The following is an 18,854-nucleotide window of genomic DNA, read 5'->3' as shown; positions in this document are numbered from 1 at the left end:
TTCCCCCATTTCCTTTCCTAAAGACATTTGCCCTAACAAAATTCTTGCTTAATCCTCTCTTGACATCTGCACCTCTGAAGACCCAGGATAACATGCTTTCTCATGGTTCTTTTCTGACAGCAGACAACTTATACTTGTCCTGTGAGGTCTGGACAGAGTATGCTCAGCTATCCACACATGCCATTTTATAGGAACATCCACAGTGGGGCCATAGATGAGAAATGGGAATAACACAAGTCACTGTGGCCAAGGCTGGCATAATCGGATGGAAGCAATTTGAATCTGGGCTTTTTCAGAAAACCAGTTTTTGGTGTTTCTGACTAGGCAAAAAAAAACAAAAGTTTTTTTTCAAGGTGTTAAGATAATAATCAAATAACTTCTCTAAGCCTCAGTGACCTAGGTTAATACAGGACCAGCTTGTTAGACTTGGAAAGGACCTGGGAGACCATCAAGCTCTGTGTTTCCCAAACTTCAGTTATGCCCATACCACACTTCATAATTTTTGCCCTACTCATGTACCACCTGAACTGTATTTACTTTTCTGTAAACAAATTCACCCAACCAAAAACCTGTTGCCATCAAGTCAATTCCAACTCACAGTAACCCTATAGGACAGAGTTAAACTGCCCATAGGGTTTCCAAAGCTGTAATCTTTACGGAAGCAGACTGCCACATCTCTCTTCCATGGAGAGGCTGGTGGGTTCCAACCACAGACCTTTCAGTTATCATGAATGCTTAACCACCGCACCACCAGGGCTCCTTAAACAAATTCACTGTAATGTAAAATTTAAAACACAAAGTTTACATCAGGGTGTTAATTTGAAAAGTATCGTTTATCATAAGTAGAAACAATGTTACTAAATTCTAGTTAGATGCTGAAACCTGAATAAGGCGTTGAATTTGGGCCTGCTTTCTGTTAAAAGTATGGATTTACGTTAAAGCATGTTAGCTAACACTAAAGACTTTCCAAAAAGACTAAACCAGAAGTGAAAAGGGAATAACTGTCCCACGATGTGATTTATTACTGTTTAAGATTGGGTCTATGCAGTATCCCTAAAATATCTGGTACCATTATGTTCTCTGAAAACACGGGGTTGGATGATCCCCTCCCACATTCTATAGTTTAAACATTCTGTAATTCAAAGTTTTTCTCTTTAAAAGATATTCAGCCTCAGGGGTGCAGGCACACTAACTGGATACTGAATCAAGTAAATACTGTGTTTGTCAGATCATCAGTATCCTGGGTTTCCAACAAGAATTTAGTAACCTAACCGGGCAAGAGGAGGGGCTGGCAGGATTCACCTATTTGAAACCATCTTAAACAAAATTAAAGGAGTCCTGTTGGCACAATATGATATGAATTAATTAATTTCATCATATAGTGCCAACAGGACTCCTTTAGTTTTGTTTAATTCAGTTGCAAATAGAGACTTGACGGCAACGGGTTTGGTTTTTTGGTTTTGTTGGCACAATGGTTAGGCATTTGGCCGCTCCCGTAAAGATAGCAGGGTAACTATGAGTAGGAAAAGGAGCCCTGGTGGCTCAGCAGTTAAGCACTTGGCGCTTCAAACCCACCAGCCATTTCAAGGAAGAGAGATGAGGCAGCCTGCTTCCATAAAGATTACAGCCTTGGAAACCCTATAGGACAGTTCTACTCTGTCTTACAGGGTAACTGAGTTGGAATCCACTCAACGGTAACAGGTTTGGTGTTTTGAGTTTTATGAGTCAGAATCAACTCAGTAGCACACAAAAACTAAGAAAAAAAGTGAGTTTCCTTTTGGTGTCTTCCATCTCCTTTTCTTCTGCACCCCCTGGTTCCTCACTCTCCATCCAAGTGTCCAGGCATTATTTTGCCTTTGGTCCTCAGAGATCTCTTTGGGAGTAAGAACTACTTAGCCCCAGCTTTCCCACACCCCACTCCTCCACTCTACTCTCTCATCCAACTGTTTAAGCTGGTTGAACGATTTCACACCAAAGCATGAACAGCCTATAACTGGCCTAATGCTGTGACCATCTTAGAGTTTTGGAAGTTGATATACAAACATATTTTTTATGATGTAATTTATCAAAGAACCTTTTCTTTCAGCCTTCCCTCAAAGTTCACCACACAGGCCCCTTTATTTTTAAGATAAATCATTTTGATGTGGACTCGACTCCCATTATTAATTCAGGGTATTTCTGACATCTGCCATCCTCATTTCTCCTATCAATACTTTCCCATGCAGGTCATCTTTATTGCATAGGGCCCAACTCAGTCTTAGCCCTGCTCCCCAGAGGCCTACATCTAAACCCCTGAAGCTGGGATGACATGGGGTCTGGATGTTTTACCAAACCTGAGCTTGTCACTTTGGTTTTTATGGTGAGGGCTACCTTTGGCCTGAGCCAAATACCCTGCCCTCAACCCTCAGTGCATCAATTTGAAAGTAATCAGCTTTGGTTTATTTTTCAAAGTAAATTACATTAACATAGGTTGTATTGCTTAAGGTTTTTCTAACTTAACTCTGGCAACGGGCTATTTCTAAAATAAGAGACTAGTACGTATTGAAGAAGTCTCTGACATACTAAAACACCGTATGTTTGCATTTGCCAAGGTTTAATAAAAATAAATATACAAATAAATACCTCCAAAGCTGGAGGTGAATGGTGCAAAGATTAGCCCGTACTGCAGATTAACACAGAGCCGTTTTTTTTCCGTAAACAAGGCAACCGGCTCCATGAGCAATCCCTTCATTTTCCACACACATATCCTCTTCTCTCCCGCCCCCCGTAATTCAAAGAAGAAGCCTAATATTAAAAAAAACACGTAATCAGCCCGAAGCTGCAACTAGCAAGGTCCCTGATTCTCATTAACCGATAGGTGGCAGAGCGCTCTGCACATGTCGCTGTAGACAGGACAGCAGTGGTCTAGAGCCAAGAAACCGGAATCTCTGAGTTTCGGGAAAACAACCGTGGCGCCTTGGGCTTGTTTTCTGAAGCCTGGGATCCAAGATGGGGCGAAGCCAAGGACTGAGAAGGGGGAGGCGAGGGCGAGACAACTGAAGTAAAAGCGTCCCCACCCTCCAAGATCCTTTCCAACGCTATGGTGGAATCCATCCCGGGGGAGAAATAACAACAATAATAAGGGCACAGGAAATAAACATCTGTAAAACAAAAGTTTGCCAACAACATGCTTTCACACACAGACCATGTCCTTGAACCTGAAGAAGGCAGAAGACTTTGGCAGGACACAAGCTGCCCTCCTGGATTCTGCAGATGCGGAGGGGAGCCTCCGAGTGGCTACGTGACCTCTGGAACATCCCACCTCAGGCTGCCAAGAGGGCTCAGACCAGGGTGCTTAGCCAACAGCCTCTCCTCACCCCCACTCCATCCCGGCGCGTCGGATACGCAGAGCTCTCGGGCAGGGGTCCAAGGAGCGCTCGCTGTGCTGCCCACCCTTACCCCCACCCTCCACGCCCCTCAGAGGCGGGGGAGCGTCCAGGCGCCTTCTTCCGGCCACCGTGCGAAGGCCGTGGGGAAGGGCGGCGCCACGCCGAGGGGCGGGCCCCAAACTTTCCTCCGTCCCAAAAGCAGCCGAGGAGCCGCGAGCCCGGCGCCGCCTTTCCCTCCTTGCCGAACGCCTCCGATCCTAAGTCCGGCTCGCTGCGCTGCCCACCGCCCCGGCCCTGGTCCCCACCGCCCCGGGCCTGGTCCGCACCGCCGCCATGGCGAAGCCCCTGACCGACCAGGAAAAGCGCCGGCAGATCAGCATCCGCGGCATCGTGGGCGTGGAGAACGTGGCCGAGTTGAAGAAGGGTTTCAACCGGCACCTGCACTTCACGCTGGTCAAGGACCGGAACGTGGCCACCCCCCGCGACTACTTCTTCGCGCTGGCGCACACGGTGCGCGACCACCTGGTGGGGCGCTGGATCCGCACGCAGCAGCACTATTACGAAAAGTGCCCCAAGGTACCGGGCAGGGCGGGGTCTCCTCGCTGGCCCTAGTGGAGCCGCCCCTTCCCCGGGCCGGACATCCCTGACAGTGTCTATGACTCGAACCCGGAGCGGGGGTGGCAGGGCATCCAGGCCAGAGGAATCCCACCATGTCCCCTCCCCACCCCCTTCGTGTCCGGCTGGGCCAGAGCCCAGTATCTGGGGTGCATTCTTGCTCCACCACCGGGGACAGCCACCCTGAGTCTCTATGAGACGTGTTTGGATTATCGGTGAGCAGCCTGGGGGACAAATTCCCCACCCCGCCGACACCCCACTCACATCCTCGTGGTGCTGCCCGCCAGCACCCCAGCCCACCCACTGCCCTGGCAGACCTGGACACCTTCTAATGAGCAAAGGCCTCCTCACCTGTTCATTTCTTTTCCCCAAAATCTTAGAGCATGTGCTCTCAGTATTTAATGAAGAGGTAAAGGTCAGTCAGTGGTGGTAGATGAGGTTGTGTCTCCTGCAGACTTGTTTCTTCTCTGAGCTTTTAGTTGTGACCAGGGTCACAGTAGATTGTCCTGGATGGAATGGGAGAAAAATGTGGAGAACTCAAATCCTTACTTAAAAAAAAAATGCCAGACAAACTGGAACAGTAGAAAACAGGGGACTCCCTGTGACTATCACCCTGAGATACTCTTTAAACCTAGAACCCAGGCTATCCCCTGAGATCACCTTTAATCTAAATAGGAGAGTGGCACACAAAATAAAAAATATTACCCATAAGATGGGTCCCTTCTTAAAAACCATCAGTATGAGACCAACAGGTCAACAGTTACTCAGAAGCAAAGATGAGAAGATAAGGAGGCAGGGAAACTAGAGTACTGGAAAAGGAACAAACAGAACAGAGAATGTCAACACGTGATAAATGTAACTAATGTCACGAACAATTTGTGTGGAAATTGTCAAATGGGAACCTAACTTGCTGTGTAAAGTTTCAACAAAAACTCAATAAAATATTATTTAAAAAAAAGGAGAGAGAGAGAGGGTAACGGGGCGCCTCCTATCCTGTATGCCAGGCATCGTTCTAGACCTTGAGCAAAATAAACAAAAGCCATGCCTTCTCAGAGCTTAAAATTTAGGGAAGAGAGATGAATACAAAGTTTGCAGATGGTAATAAGAGCTAAGGGTTTAAAAAAAAAAGGCAGAAAAGAAGAATTGAAGGGTGCCTCCTTGCCCATAGAGACTTTAGTGGGTTAGATTGAGAGCGCTAGTGGAGTCCCTGGCTTCTCAAAGTGATCTCGTGAGTGTGGTGGAGCCCACAAAGCTGTGCTCCTCTTCTTGACTCTGTTTCTGCAAGTAGGGTGTGGTGCTCCTGGACTTCCTTCTTTCCTCTGGGTTGGAAGCCTAGGGCCAGGCAATGCTCTGGGCTCTGAGACCCACCCCTGGAGCTGTTGAGGAAAGCAGTTTACAAATCACCCAGCTCCACTGCCCTGGGCAGGAATGGAGAGTTCCTTTGGGTACTTTTGCCAGCACAGAGAGACATCATCTCTGTCTGACCAATCTGGGAAGGTGGGGATGGGGGAGGGACTGCTGAGGACATTACAGGGAGAGGGACTGTGTGCAGAAACTGAAGGTGAGAGGGCAGCTCTGGCAGCTAGAGCGTGGGTGGGTGTGAGTCCATATTGGGAGAAGAAACTGTAAAAGTTGGTTGGAGGCCTATTGTGAAAGGTGAAGGATTGGAATTTACTCTGTAGTCAGAGAGAAATACATAAAAACATGTATTCGGATTTTTAAAATGTGTAAAAGCATGAGGAAGAAAAGAATGGCCCATAATCCCAGTATCCAAAGAACCCCTTTAGGAATTTTGAAAGGAAAGTAAATTATTCCCATAGTAAGAAACTGCAGCTTAAAAAAAAAAAACCAAACCCACTGCCCTGGAGTCAATTCCGACTCATAGCGACCCTATAGGACAGAACAGAACTGCCTGATAGAGTTTCTAAGGAGCACCTGGTAGATTCCAAATGCCAACCTCTTGATAAGCGGCCTTAGCGCTTAACCACTGTGCCAGCAGGGTTTCCCTGCAGCTGTAACAAAGCTTTAAAATGGAAACTCTTCCTCCCCTGGAGGCCTTGGCTTCTACTCAGAGTAATAACTGCTAAGTTATTTATGTATCTGTAGAAAACACTGTATGTACATATATTTACTGAATCTTCTGGGGGCGGGGCAGAGAGAGGGTGGTGGGCTACTAAGCACACACTTAAGTCCGCTCCCTTAAGGTGGAGTATGAGATGATTAGCCGTGTTTTAGAACTACCCTCACCCTCCCCCCACTTCTGTAGCATTTAGCACCATAGAGCACATTCACCTTGTGTGTTTCTCCTCGGCTGGCTTCGCTGACACTTTATCGGTTTTCTTGGTTCCCTGGCTAACTTCTTTCCTGGGCTCTTCTCTTAGCCTTCAGTGCAAGTATAAGCCAGGCATTCTGTTAGTGATGCCCTGGGGATACAACAGTGCAAATGTCTCATTCAACAACCATTAATGTCTACACATGACATACGCTGGTTTAAGCAGTATGGTCCCTGCCCTCATGGAGCATAGAGCAAAGCCTGTAGGTACGTCACCATGCAGATGAATCTCAAGTCTGGATCTTCAGTCTGAATTATTTCTCAACCTCCACTCCTACATTTCTAAGTGCTTGGTGAACGTACCTAGATCTCCTCTGGTTTCCTCAAACTCAGCGTGTTCAAAACTCAGATCACCATCCCTCCCAATCCTGCCCCGTCTTCCATGTTTCTAATAGCTTTGCCATCTGACAGCCAGACACAAAACTTTAGTCTCACCTTTGACTTCCTCCCGTATTCCACATTCAACAAGTTGCCAAATTTTGTTGATTTCTGTAGGTTCCCTGGAAATTACCCACTTTCCTCCATTCTCATTTCTCTGCCTAGTGGAGGCCCTTGCCACTGGTCTATTGCAGTGACTTCTAGGTCATTACCTTGCTTCCCAGAAGCAGTAAAAGGGCAGGCTGGGGCAAGGCATGACTGGCAACCATATTTTGTTTGGCCAGCAAGACATCATTAAGTATTTCAATATTCAGAGCCTTTGGGCAGGACACGTACCCTCCAGTTCTTCGCTTAGCATTCCTCATTGTCCGTGTGTCACCTCTGCTTCACGTTTATTTCCTCTGCCTGGTTCTGACAGCATTTGAGTTTGCAGTTCCATCTCACACTATGCATTATAGTCTGATTAAGCTTCCTAAAGCAACGCATCTTGCCTTCTGCTCCAATAACATTGGCTCCCATTTCCTGTAGGGTTTAAGTCCACAGTCCTTAGTCAGCATTTAAAGCCCTTCTCAGTCCAGCTGAACCAGTGCTTCCCATCTTGTCTCCCATCACCCTCCTGTACCTACCTTGCCTTCTCATTAAACCAATTTGCTACCCTCATCTGTGCCCTGTACCTCCCCACTTCTGGGCCTCTGCTCATCATACGGTGCCCTTTCTTTCCTTCCCTATGTGCTCTCTATGCTCAACTCCTGACTCCTCTGTAAGTCTCAGGTTTGTTGCTGTCTGTTCCATACGTCTCCCCATAAGTACCCTGACCCTCTCTGCTTGATGCTAGAATGCAATAAAAAATATTTTTTAAATATTGGTTATTGTTATGTCTTCTTTTCTATCTTTATAAGCCTTTTGGAAATCTCCGTTTTTTGTATAGCGTGCCTAAAACAGTTTAGTAATGTATGCCCATAATTTATAAGGTATATTAGAGATGCTTCAATGTTTTACTCCTGTACCCTGTTGCTGGTTCCAACTCATAGCGACCCTATAGGACAGAGTAGAACTGCCCCATAGGGCTTCCACAAAGTGGCTGGTGGATTCAAACTGCCAACCTTTTGGTGAGCAGCTGAGGTCTTAACCACTGCACCATGAGGGACATGTAATAGATGTTTGGAGACCACAAGCTAAGAGAATAAAAGAAAAAAAAAAAAAACCGTCGCCGTTGAGTCAATTCCAACTTGTAGTGACCCTATAGAAAGAACAAAGTAGAACTGCCCCATTGGATCTCCAAGGAGCACCTGATGGATTTGAACTGCTGACCTTTTGTTTAGCAGCCATAGCATTTAACCACTCTACCACCAGGGTGTCCAGCTAAGAAAATAACAATAGGGGAGATCTATTTTTCAAGGTCCTAAATACTGCCAAATATAAGGTATGGTTTCTCAAAAAAAATTATCCCTGAAAAAATGGGGAGTTGCCTTAAATTCAAGTCCTGTCATATAATGAGGTGCTTTCTCAGTTACTTTGAGCAACATTTTTTGAGAAAGACCCATGAACTCGAAATGTCTTAAATCCATGCTAATTTTAAATCACTAAGTGGGAGGCAAAGAAATATAGCCATTATTCCTGGGAGGAGGGTGACATCACAGTTGCAAGTGTTGGATATGTACTGTATTTATAAACATAATATTTATAGATCACTTTAAAGGAAAAAAAAAGCAATACATAGTGGTTACATTGTAGAGATCATGAAAATATCTGTCCTGGTATCATGCAAATAAGTATTTGTGGCTTGAAATACTGTTTTCTGTGACAGCCCCCATGGCCTCATGAACAACAGCACCAGTGATCAGGGAGAGTGGGGCCATATGCCTGTTTAACCTATATCTGTCCCAGGAAAGTCACCTTTTCCCAACTTGCACAAATGTATGGAATACACTGGTATCCCAAATGACAGCTTTACAGACATTCAAAATGTGGTTTGACTCAAACAACTTAGATAAAAATGGAGGCGATGTGCTCTGGAAAATAGTATTAGATGACCCACTAAGACACAAATGTTGACTATCCGTGTGAAGACTTGGAATTCAACTATTTGATGAAATAAGAATGAGAAAGAGTGAAATTTCTAAATTGACACTTTTATGTAATATTTTATTTTAACTTATATGTGTAACTAATAAATATTACAATAGGCATTATATATCAACCATTTTCGTATTTTTTATATTTTCAAGTCGGCCAAATGATTTTCATTTTGGCCCTTATTAGGAAACGGAGGAGTCCCTTATATATGAGGTAACTTTATATTAGCACATTTTCAGATTTTTTGTTTTGTGCCTGGTGGTAAAGAAACAAACAGTGAGGAACTGGTGCAGAGAGTAAGATATTGTAAAGGAGGATAAAGAAGTTAGTCACTGATGTATTTTTTTGAAAAACTAGTAAGCTGTGTTTGTGTACAAGAGGTTTTTAGTAGAGCCTGACCTTTGCACCTCTCGCTTTCAATTCTGACAGCATTTACTTGGCTTTTACCCCGTCGAAGACAAACCGTTTCTGAGTTGATAGAGGAATTTCCTGTTTCATCAGGAACAAACAGTGAAAAACTTTCAGTAATCTTTTTTTGCATTTTTCCTTTTTTTTAGAAGGAACTGTTGCCAGTTCATAGACTCTCTAAAATAATTTTAATTCTAAAATAATCAAATGTAAAACTGTTTGTAGTAATCGGTCAGGGAGGAATATTATCTAACCATGGAGTATACCTTGAAAAGAGTTAATCTTTGTGTTTCTGGGGTAACTGGGGATAGTCATAGCTAACCCACCTGCCCCTTGCCCACAGAGATGTGCTGTGAATATTTTATGAGTGACTAGTAAGCTGTGGCAGTCTGACTTTTGTCTCTCCAAAATAGATGCTTTATTCATGAGGTTCAAAGTGGTGTAACACGTTGAATCTAGCCTTGCATTTTTTCTCCCTGGGGGTAAAAAATACTGAAGTACTTTGCCAAAAATAGGGTACAAGATAGTTTTCCCAAAGCCTGTTATCAGTAATGCTTTTGCTTAGCAGACTGTTGCCCTTCACTTGAACCTATGCTAAAGTAGCCCTTGCCTGTTGTTTCTTATTGGCAACCTAACATACGACCTTGTGTTTTTATGGTGACAAGTAAGGTTGACCTCATAGAGTACACATGACCTCTCTTTTTCTTTATTTCAGAGGGTTTATTACCTCTCTCTGGAGTTTTACATGGGCCGAACATTACAGAACACCATGATCAACCTTGGCCTGCAAAATGCCTGTGATGAGGCCATTTACCAGGTACATTGTTCCCATATTTCTCTTACCCTCTCCCTTGAAATTTTAAGTTCACTTCAGTAACCTTGGGGGTATAGCAAAAAATGTTGAAAAATTGCATCTATAGACATGGCAATTACAAACTAGTAGAAATAGAAACTATTGATGATCTTTGGATTAAGGAAAATAACCAGAAAAAGAAGTTAGAGAACTGGTTATGCATCTTGAAAATTTTATTTTGCAGAGTTTTTAATAGCATTCCCCAGCAAATTATACTTTAGAGGTTAGCATCTGAACAAGTCTTTGGGAGTTACCTGAGTTTCCTTGTACTTGAGTTTATGCCTCTCAAAGCATAACTTTGTGTTCCTATCTACTTTTTAAGAAGTGATCAAATTTGATTGTTATTCATGTATCAAGGCAATATGTGAAAGTGATAAACTTTAAAAATCCTATTATCATACTTTCTGTAACTATTGCTCATGAGATATAAAGTACACTTCGTCCTTAAAGGAGAATCCTGAAGTCTTAAAACTAATATGCCAGTGGTTTTTTGTTTTGTTTCATGAACAGTTTCAACTGTTTCTTCCCTGAGCTTCAGGTATCTCCATACCTAAAACAAATGGGCCTTAAAACCCAGACCCAATGCCGTCGAGTTGATTCTGACTCATAACGACCCTTACCATTTTTGACGTTGTTGGAAAGAGGAATGCGTATTTGCAAAGAAAAATTCTAAATGAGACAATGTTCAGGCTGCTCCTTTTCCTTGACATGGCTTTGTTCCTTCATGTGGCTAGCTCTTTGTCACTGAGGGCTGGTTTCCTTCATGTGGCTTACAGTCACCAGATAACAAATTTGAAATTCCCCACAACAGTGAAAAGGAAAGAACACGCTCAGCATTTCTCAAGCTGAAAGAACTGAAGAAAAAATTCAAGCCTCGAGTTGAGATATTGAGAGATTCTACAGGGAAAATATTAAACAACACAGGAAGCATCAAAAGAAGATGGAACGAATACACAGAGCCCATATACCAAAAAGAATTTATTGATGTTCAGCCATTTCAAGAGGTAGTATATGATCAAGAACCAGTGGTACTGAAGGAAGAAGTCCAAGCATAGGCGAAAACAAGGCTCCAGGAATTGATGGAATACCAACTGAGATGTTTCAACAAATGGCTGCAGCCCTAGATGTGCTCACTTGTCTATACCAAGAAATTTGGAAGATAGCTGCTTCGCCAACCAACAGGAAGAGATCCATATTTATGCCTATTCCCAAGAAAGGTGATCCACACAAATGCAGAAAGTATCAAACAATATCATTAATAGCACACGCAAGTAAAATTTTGCTGAAGATCATTCCAAAGTGGCTGCAGCAGTATATTGACAGGGAACTGCCAGAAACTCAAGCCAGATTGAGAAGAGGATGCGGAACCAGGGATATCATTGCTGATATCAGGTGGATCCTGGCTGAAAGCAGAGAATACTAGAAAGATGTTTACCTGTGTTTTATTGACTATGCAAAGGCATTCGACAGTGTAGGTCATGACAAATTATGAATAACATTGCAAAGAATGGAAATTCCAGAACATTTAATTGTGCTCATTAGGAACTTGTACGTAAATCGAGAGGCAGTCGTTAGAACAAGGGAATACTGCGTGTTTTAAAGTCAGGAAAGGTGTGCATCAGGGTTGTATCCTTTCACTACACTTATTCAATCTGTATGCTGAGCAAATAATCTGAGAAGCTGGACTATATCAAGAAGAAGGAGGCATCAGGATTGGAAGAAAACTTGTTAACAACCTGCGTTATGCAGATAATACAACCTTGCATGCTGAAAGTGAAGAAGACGTGAAGCACTTACTGATGTGAAGATCAAAGTCCACAGCCTTCAGTATAGATTACCCCTCAAAATAAAGAAAACAAAAATCCTCACAACTGGACCAATAAGCAACATCATGATAAATGGAGAAAAGATTGAAGTTGTCAAGGATGTCATTTTACTTGGATTCACAATCAACACCCATGGTAGCAGCAGTGGCAAATCTGCTGCAAAAGACCTCTTTACAGTGTTAAAAATCCAAGGTGTCACTTTAAGGACTAAGGTGTGCCTGACGCAAGACATGATGTTTTCAATCACCTCATATGCACGTGAAAGCTGGACAATAAATAAGGAACATGGAAGAAGAATTGACGCCTTTGAATTGTGGTGTTGGCAAAGAATATTAAATATACCATGGACTGCCAAAAAAAATGAGCACATATGTCTTAGAAGAAGTACAACCAGAATGCTGCTTAGAAGCAAGGATGGTGAGATTATGTCTCACATACTTTGGACATGTTATCAGGAGGGATCAGTCCCTGAAGAAGGACATCATATTTGGTGAAGTAGAAGATCAGCAAAAAAGAGGAAGACCCTCAGTGAGACAGATTGACACAGTGGCTGCAACAGTGGCCTCAAGCATAACAACAATTGTGATGATACCACAGGACTGGGCAGTGTTTCATTCTGTTATAAATGGGGTGTCTATGAGTCGGAACCTACTCAACAGCACCTAACAACAACAACACAGCAGTAAAAAGAAGTGAAACCGGTTTTGAGCTCTTACAAAATTTAGTTTCAAGATTTGTTTGAGAATGCAACTTTTGGTGTAAGGATACGAATGTAAATAGGTGGCTCCGTGGAAATCAGACCATCAGTCTCTAGCATAATTACAGCTTGTGCGTATGTTTGCAGATGCGTTAATTGTTTTTCCGTTTTAAATAATATCTAATTTCATGGATTGCATGACTTTCAGATGAGAACACATCATCTAGCCAACATAGGGCAGGTCACTTATCTAGCTATCAGTTTCATCACGGGAAGATGTGAAATCCAAACAAAGTGATCTCCAGTGCTGCGGAACTCTGATAAGAGTTTGCTGGTGCTAGTGGACTCCAGCCGTGCAGTCCTCAAGTACTTTAGGGTCGGAAGCTATCTCTAGGAGCCAGTCCCATCCATCACCGGGTTGCTGACACTCCCTGGCCTTCCCAAGAAAGAAGCAGAGACTTTTATCCATGTCTAGCTGGACTGCATGACTGAGATTTCCCTGACTGTTGTCAGGTTCAATCTCTCATAGCAGTGACTCACTAATTGATTTTGAGTTAACAGCTGTTGACCCTACTGAGTAAATATGTTGTGATAATTAGAAGATGAACTTTAGTCTATCCAGAGAAGTACGACCTCATACCTTTTGATAATTTTCAAAACCCTTTAGTCCAGTTAGTGTCAGTTTGGTACTGGACTATTTCTGGAGTTTTTTAACCCTACCATACAAAAAATAATTAAAAAAAAATAGCCAACATTTATTGAGGACTGTTTGCCCAGAAATAGTTCCAGATACTTTGTTTGTATAATTTTATTTAATCCACAACAGTCTTAAGTGAGCACAGTACTATTACCCTCTTCAGTTTTTAAATAATAGAAGTGATACATAGCAAGATTTCATAGCTTCACCAGGGTCATAGACTAGAAAGCAACACCTAGTGCCCACGCCCTTCACCATGCTACTGCTGCACCATCTTTTACAGTTTACATCTGCAGCAACCAGGTTCTGGAATGGGCATCTCATGCCAGAACAAACTGTGTGAGGGACCTAGGTTGAGAGGGCACAGATAAACCTGGGTGCCTGACCCAGAGCTTTAGGAAATGACTGTTATCTATGAAATGGGCTACAAATGAAGCAGCATTCAGTGTGGTTTTTCTTTCATCACTAGCTTGGATTGGATATGGAGGAGTTAGAAGAAATTGAAGAAGATGCTGGGCTTGGCAATGGGGGTCTTGGGAGGCTTGCTGGTAAGTACCATCATCTTGGCAATTGATGCCTTCTCACATGGCAGTGCTTAGAAGAACTAGACAATCTTCCTAGGAGGGGCGGGAGGTGTAACCTGGTTGTAAATGTATGTGTTCTTCAGTTCTGACCATGGCGTGATTAATTCTAGACAAACTATAGAGAAGGGAACTTGAACAAAAGGGAAATTGCTTAAAACCCTTGAAGGCGTTGCTTAAAACCCCAGAGTTAACCAGATGCTTCCTGTATACTTAGAGGTTTCCACAGTGGCCCCTTTACTTTGCTGTTACTCGTTCACAGCTTCTCAGTTCACATACTTGTATGGTGTGATGCAAGTTACTTAACCATTATCTTATTGTCTTGTACACTTCACAATTTACTTTTTGACTGACTAGTCGGTAATGATACATTTATTAATTTATTGATATGATTTAGTTAATTAATGTCCCTTTTTTGTGTGTGGATGCAACTTGAGCTCTTTGCTTTATCCAGATAGTAATTTTCAGCAGATTAAGAAAATGTTGAAAATATAATACCAGGTCCATTAAATTAAAAATATGTATCCCTATGAGTAAACAATTCCAGTTCTTGATGTCTCCCCTAGAGAAACACTCAAACATGTGCATAAGGAGGAGGCATGTGAAGAAGCTGTTACAGCACTGTTTATAAAAGGAAAATACTAGAAATAACCTAAATGCCCCTCAATAGGAGAAATGGCCGAATAAGTGGTGGAACATCCATATCAAAAACCCAAACCCCTTGCCATCAAGTCGATCCTGACTCCTGGCGACCCTATGGGACACTGTAGAACTGCCCCATAGGGTTTCCAAGAAGCAGCTGGTGGATTTTAACTGCCAGCCTTTTGTTTAGCAGCAGAGCTCTGAACCACTGTGTCACCAGGGCTCCAGAATATCCGTGTTACAGGTTAATGTGCTGTAGTCTAAAAGGATAAAGTTAATTTATCTATACTTCTCTGGACAGATATCCAAGGGGGGGAAAAGTGCAGTAAAAGTCACACGATGTGATACCACTTATGTTTTTAAAAAAATGAAATTATTTTCTATGCATATATGTATGTCAATCCATAGAAAAAAGGTCTGGAATTTAAAATACCACACTCTTCTAGGGAGGCTTGCAGAATTGGGGTGGCCATCAAAGGATATGCTAGCCCCATCTGTAATGTTTTAATTTTTTACGAGGAGAAAGCATTAATGTATTGCTTGTGAAATTTAAATTTAATAATAAAAATGTGTTATCATACATGTACGTATCAAACTGTACTCTATGACAAGTAAATATCTATTTCCTCCATTTTAGAACTAGTTCAAGGTTTTCCTAATTTTACACACACTTTCAAGTTACTAGAAATCCATTTGCATCTGTTTCATATTATTTAATCCTCACTAATTTAACACACTGTGCTTTAACGTTGGCATAAGTAATAAAAAATGTTGCCTTTGGGATAGTTGCCACCAGGCAATTCAGTAGGTTGTCCATGGAGTTGTAAGATCAACAGAGCCAACGGGATGGACATCTAAGAATGGAAACCAGCCTGCCTGCCTTTTTATGTAAAACCTTCAGTATTTGTTGGCTGGGTTAACCCACAGTCGGTGCCTGACAATAATAATCTCCCTCCTTCAGTTGACTGCTAAAGTCAAAAAGTGACGTGGTGATTGAAACTGAGTAATTTTCTACCAGAAAAAAGAAACTAAGGAAGCTCTCTCAGCTGATTTAGTATCAGGCCCACTTTGAAAAATGGTGGCCCTCTTAAAATAATAGCAAAGAAAGCAAGGGTCCTGGTATGCAGCAAAGTCTACGTTACCTGTGCTTACTCTCATTACTGACCTCATCTCTTACCCGAATGAACAGGTTGGGAGCCCCTTCTGGCCAGGCTGTAAGGATAATATGAACAGGACCAAGGAAAAGCCAAACACTCATAATTTCAGAGAGCCGGAACTGGAGTTAGAGCCAGGCCACATGGGCACTGGAACAAGAAGACCGTTAAGATGTTAAAATAACATGAAGGCCTTGGACACTTGAATTTGTGCACCTCTGTTCTAGGGCTTCGCCATGCACATGACTCAGTACCTCTCTATGTGATCTATAACTCCCAGTGTTCCTTTCAGTCTCAGATCCTGCTATAAATTCTCTTATTCTCCAGATATTCCATAGTTTAAATTTCTGAGAGGATGGTTCTGATTAGTGTAACTCTTTAGCTGCCATCAAGTCGATTCCAGTTCGTAGTGACCTTATAGGACAGAGTAGAACTGCCCCATAGGGTTTCTAAGGAGGGGCTGTTGGATTTGAGCTGCTGACCTTTTGATTAGCAGCTGTAGCTCTTAACCACTGTGCCACCAGGGCTCCATATATTAGTACTAAATAAGTAAAATATATAAAACCAAACTTATTGCCGTCAAGTCAATTCCAACTCATAGTGACCCTGTAGGACAAAGTAGAACTGCCCTGTAGAGTTCTCAAGGCACCCCTGGTGGATTTGAACTGCCGACCTTTTGGTTAGCAGCCATAGCCCTTATCTACTGCGCCACCAGGGCTTCCGGTAAGATATATATACATATAAATTAACATATATGTCAGTGTGTATGTATCAATATGTCTGTGTGTGTGTGTGTTTTAAAAAACAGATTAGCTACATGCCAGTGTGTTCACAGTGGTTATTTCTAGATGGTGAGATATTTATTTTTAAACATTTTGCATTTTCTAGATTTTTTATAGTATTGTATTTTCTATGGTATTAATATTTTTATTGAGATATAATTTAAATAGCATAAAATTTGCTTTTCAAAAATGTATAGTTCAGTGGTTTTTAGTATATTCACAGTATAGTATTAATTTTACAATTATAAAAAAATCAAAATCTACTGTATAATAGTATCTGCATTTAAAAAGGCAAATACGGTTTCTCCTAGAAAAATATTATGTAGCTACGCTGTTTTATAGAAAAAGAGCTGAAATTTTGACTAAGCTTAATGACTGTGCATTTTGCTTAGCCTGCTTCTTGGATTCCATGGCAACCCTGGGACTTGCAGCCTATGGATATGGAATCCGATACGAATATGGAATCTTCAATCAGAAGATCCGAGATGGATGGCAGGTATGTGAGCCATCTTTTTAAATCTCATCATTAAAGTACTTCTCTTCATGGTGCTCTGGATGATTCTCTAATTCGTGGACATTTAAAGTTCACCAAATTCTCTGGCATTTGGTTGACATCAGAATACTATCAGTTTTTTCCCTTTGGGATACAAATTCCCTAAGAGCAGAGAGCCTGCCACTGTCACTCATCACCAGATCCATAGCACCTAGCACAGTGCCTGGCTCATGAGAGTACTCTGGAACCATCTATCACTGACTGCCTGAATGTGGACCACCTACAGTGTGCAGTATTTCCTGCCCTGCACCATGCAAAATGGAGGAACACATCTTTTGACTCATGATCTCCCCCAATAACCCTTGATGGTAGAAAGCATATTGCTATTTTTGTAAGCGAGAAGACAGGCTCTTAAGCAATGAGGTGACTTATTTCTCATCACACTCCTGGCAAATATAGGACTATATCCGCAGATTTCTGGGTCCACGTTCAGTACTGCTGCACTCAGATTCTTGCCCTCCTTAATATGCCTATCTTACAAGCTAAATAAGCTGAGTGTTGCAATCTTTTTATAAGATGAAATCAAGCAATATTGTTGACTGTTAAATAAATCTGCCACATGTTTAATTATAACTATTGTACTCTTTATAAAGTCATATAATAGTAATCGATCCATACAAATGACTCTGTAACCAAATTAGATTCCTAGGTATTTGTTTCCTTTATCTTTGGTAACTGTTGGAGTCTGCAGTGAGCCCTCGTATGGACAGTTTTCCCTTATGCTAAGTGCAGTTTAGGCCCTCTCTATATCTCATACACATAGTCCACTGACACAGAGATACTAGAACTGATTTCCAGAAAATCTGAGCTCTCTGAGCCCCAATCACACTCTGGGACTCCATGCTCAGGGACTGAATGGGGGCCTAGGCTGGGGCTCATGCCAGGGAAGAGGAAGGATGAACTGATGAGAATAAGCTTAGTATTGCCACCACACAGACCCCTCCAGTATTTGGACACTCTCTGGTTCATGGAAGGAAGGAACTAGAAGATTTTGGTATGAAGAGAGAATGTGCCAAGGAAAAAGACTCACAAGGAGAATATTGGGAACATATTGGAAGAAAAACTTCCAAATTTGGTAAGGACCATTGGTGTGTATCTTCAGCTGTGCCTAAATAAATAAAAACTGGGACTCAGCATGATGTAGAAGAAAAGCTTGGACCTTGGAATCAAAGGCCTAATGTCAACTCATGACCCTTCTAAGGCATATTGCCTCACTGAGCTTACCTCACTTCTCTGAGCCTAAGTTTTCTCATCTGGGAAGTGGAGATACTAACTTCACAGAATTATTATGACGATATGTAAAAGATCTGGCATACAAGTAGGTACACAATAAAGTTGTCATTTTACCAAAGAAAAATCGAAAACCAAACCCGTTGCTGTCAAGTCAATTCCGACTCACAGCAACCGTATAGGACAGAGTAGAACTGCTCCATAGGGGTTCCAAGGAATGGCTGGTGGACTCGAACTACCGACCTATGGGTTTGCAGCCATAGCTCTTAACCACTGCACCACCAGGGCTCCACATAAGAAAAGAGAGATAATTTAATAAGTTGTGGTATTATAAAATGTTAATATAGCCACTAATATTTTGTTTTTGATTAATTTTAATGAAGTGGGAAATTTTTCATAATATAATATTAGTTTAAAAGAGGGGATACACAATTATATGGAGGCATGACCTCAACTATCAAGAGAAGGCCAGAGAGACAAAAAAAAAAAGTACAAGAAAAAAACACATCAAAGCTTCAACAGTAAGTATCTCTGGGAGGTTATCTGACGTAACATTTCCTATCTTCTTTTTGCTTTTTTTACATTTCTCATTATTTCATAAGGCATGTGTATTTCATAATCATAAAAAGTTGCAAAAACAAAAGAATTGTTTCCCTTCCATA

The 18,854-nt window shown here is 42.0% G+C and overlaps 1 protein-coding gene across 1 annotated transcript in view; it reads left to right on the top strand.

Annotated features, from left to right (window-relative positions):
- The first annotated feature begins 3,589 nt into the window (after positions 1-3,589).
- Positions 3,590-18,854, top strand: part of PYGL (glycogen phosphorylase L) — a 62,793-nt gene continuing 47,528 nt past the window's right edge. Inside the window, exons 1-4 of the mRNA XM_010588631.3 lie at positions 3,590-3,944; positions 9,893-9,994; positions 13,720-13,798; positions 16,802-16,905. Coding sequence (XP_010586933.3) covers positions 3,702-3,944; positions 9,893-9,994; positions 13,720-13,798; positions 16,802-16,905 — 528 coding nt within the window. The 5' untranslated portion in view covers positions 3,590-3,701. The remainder of the gene's footprint in view (positions 3,945-9,892; positions 9,995-13,719; positions 13,799-16,801; positions 16,906-18,854) is intronic.

This window comes from Loxodonta africana, chromosome 10, assembly GCF_030014295.1.
Source record: "Loxodonta africana isolate mLoxAfr1 chromosome 10, mLoxAfr1.hap2, whole genome shotgun sequence".
NCBI lineage: Eukaryota > Metazoa > Chordata > Mammalia > Proboscidea > Elephantidae > Loxodonta > Loxodonta africana.
The sequence above is the reverse complement of the archived record's forward strand: the minus strand, read 5'-3'. Positions and strand labels throughout refer to the sequence as shown.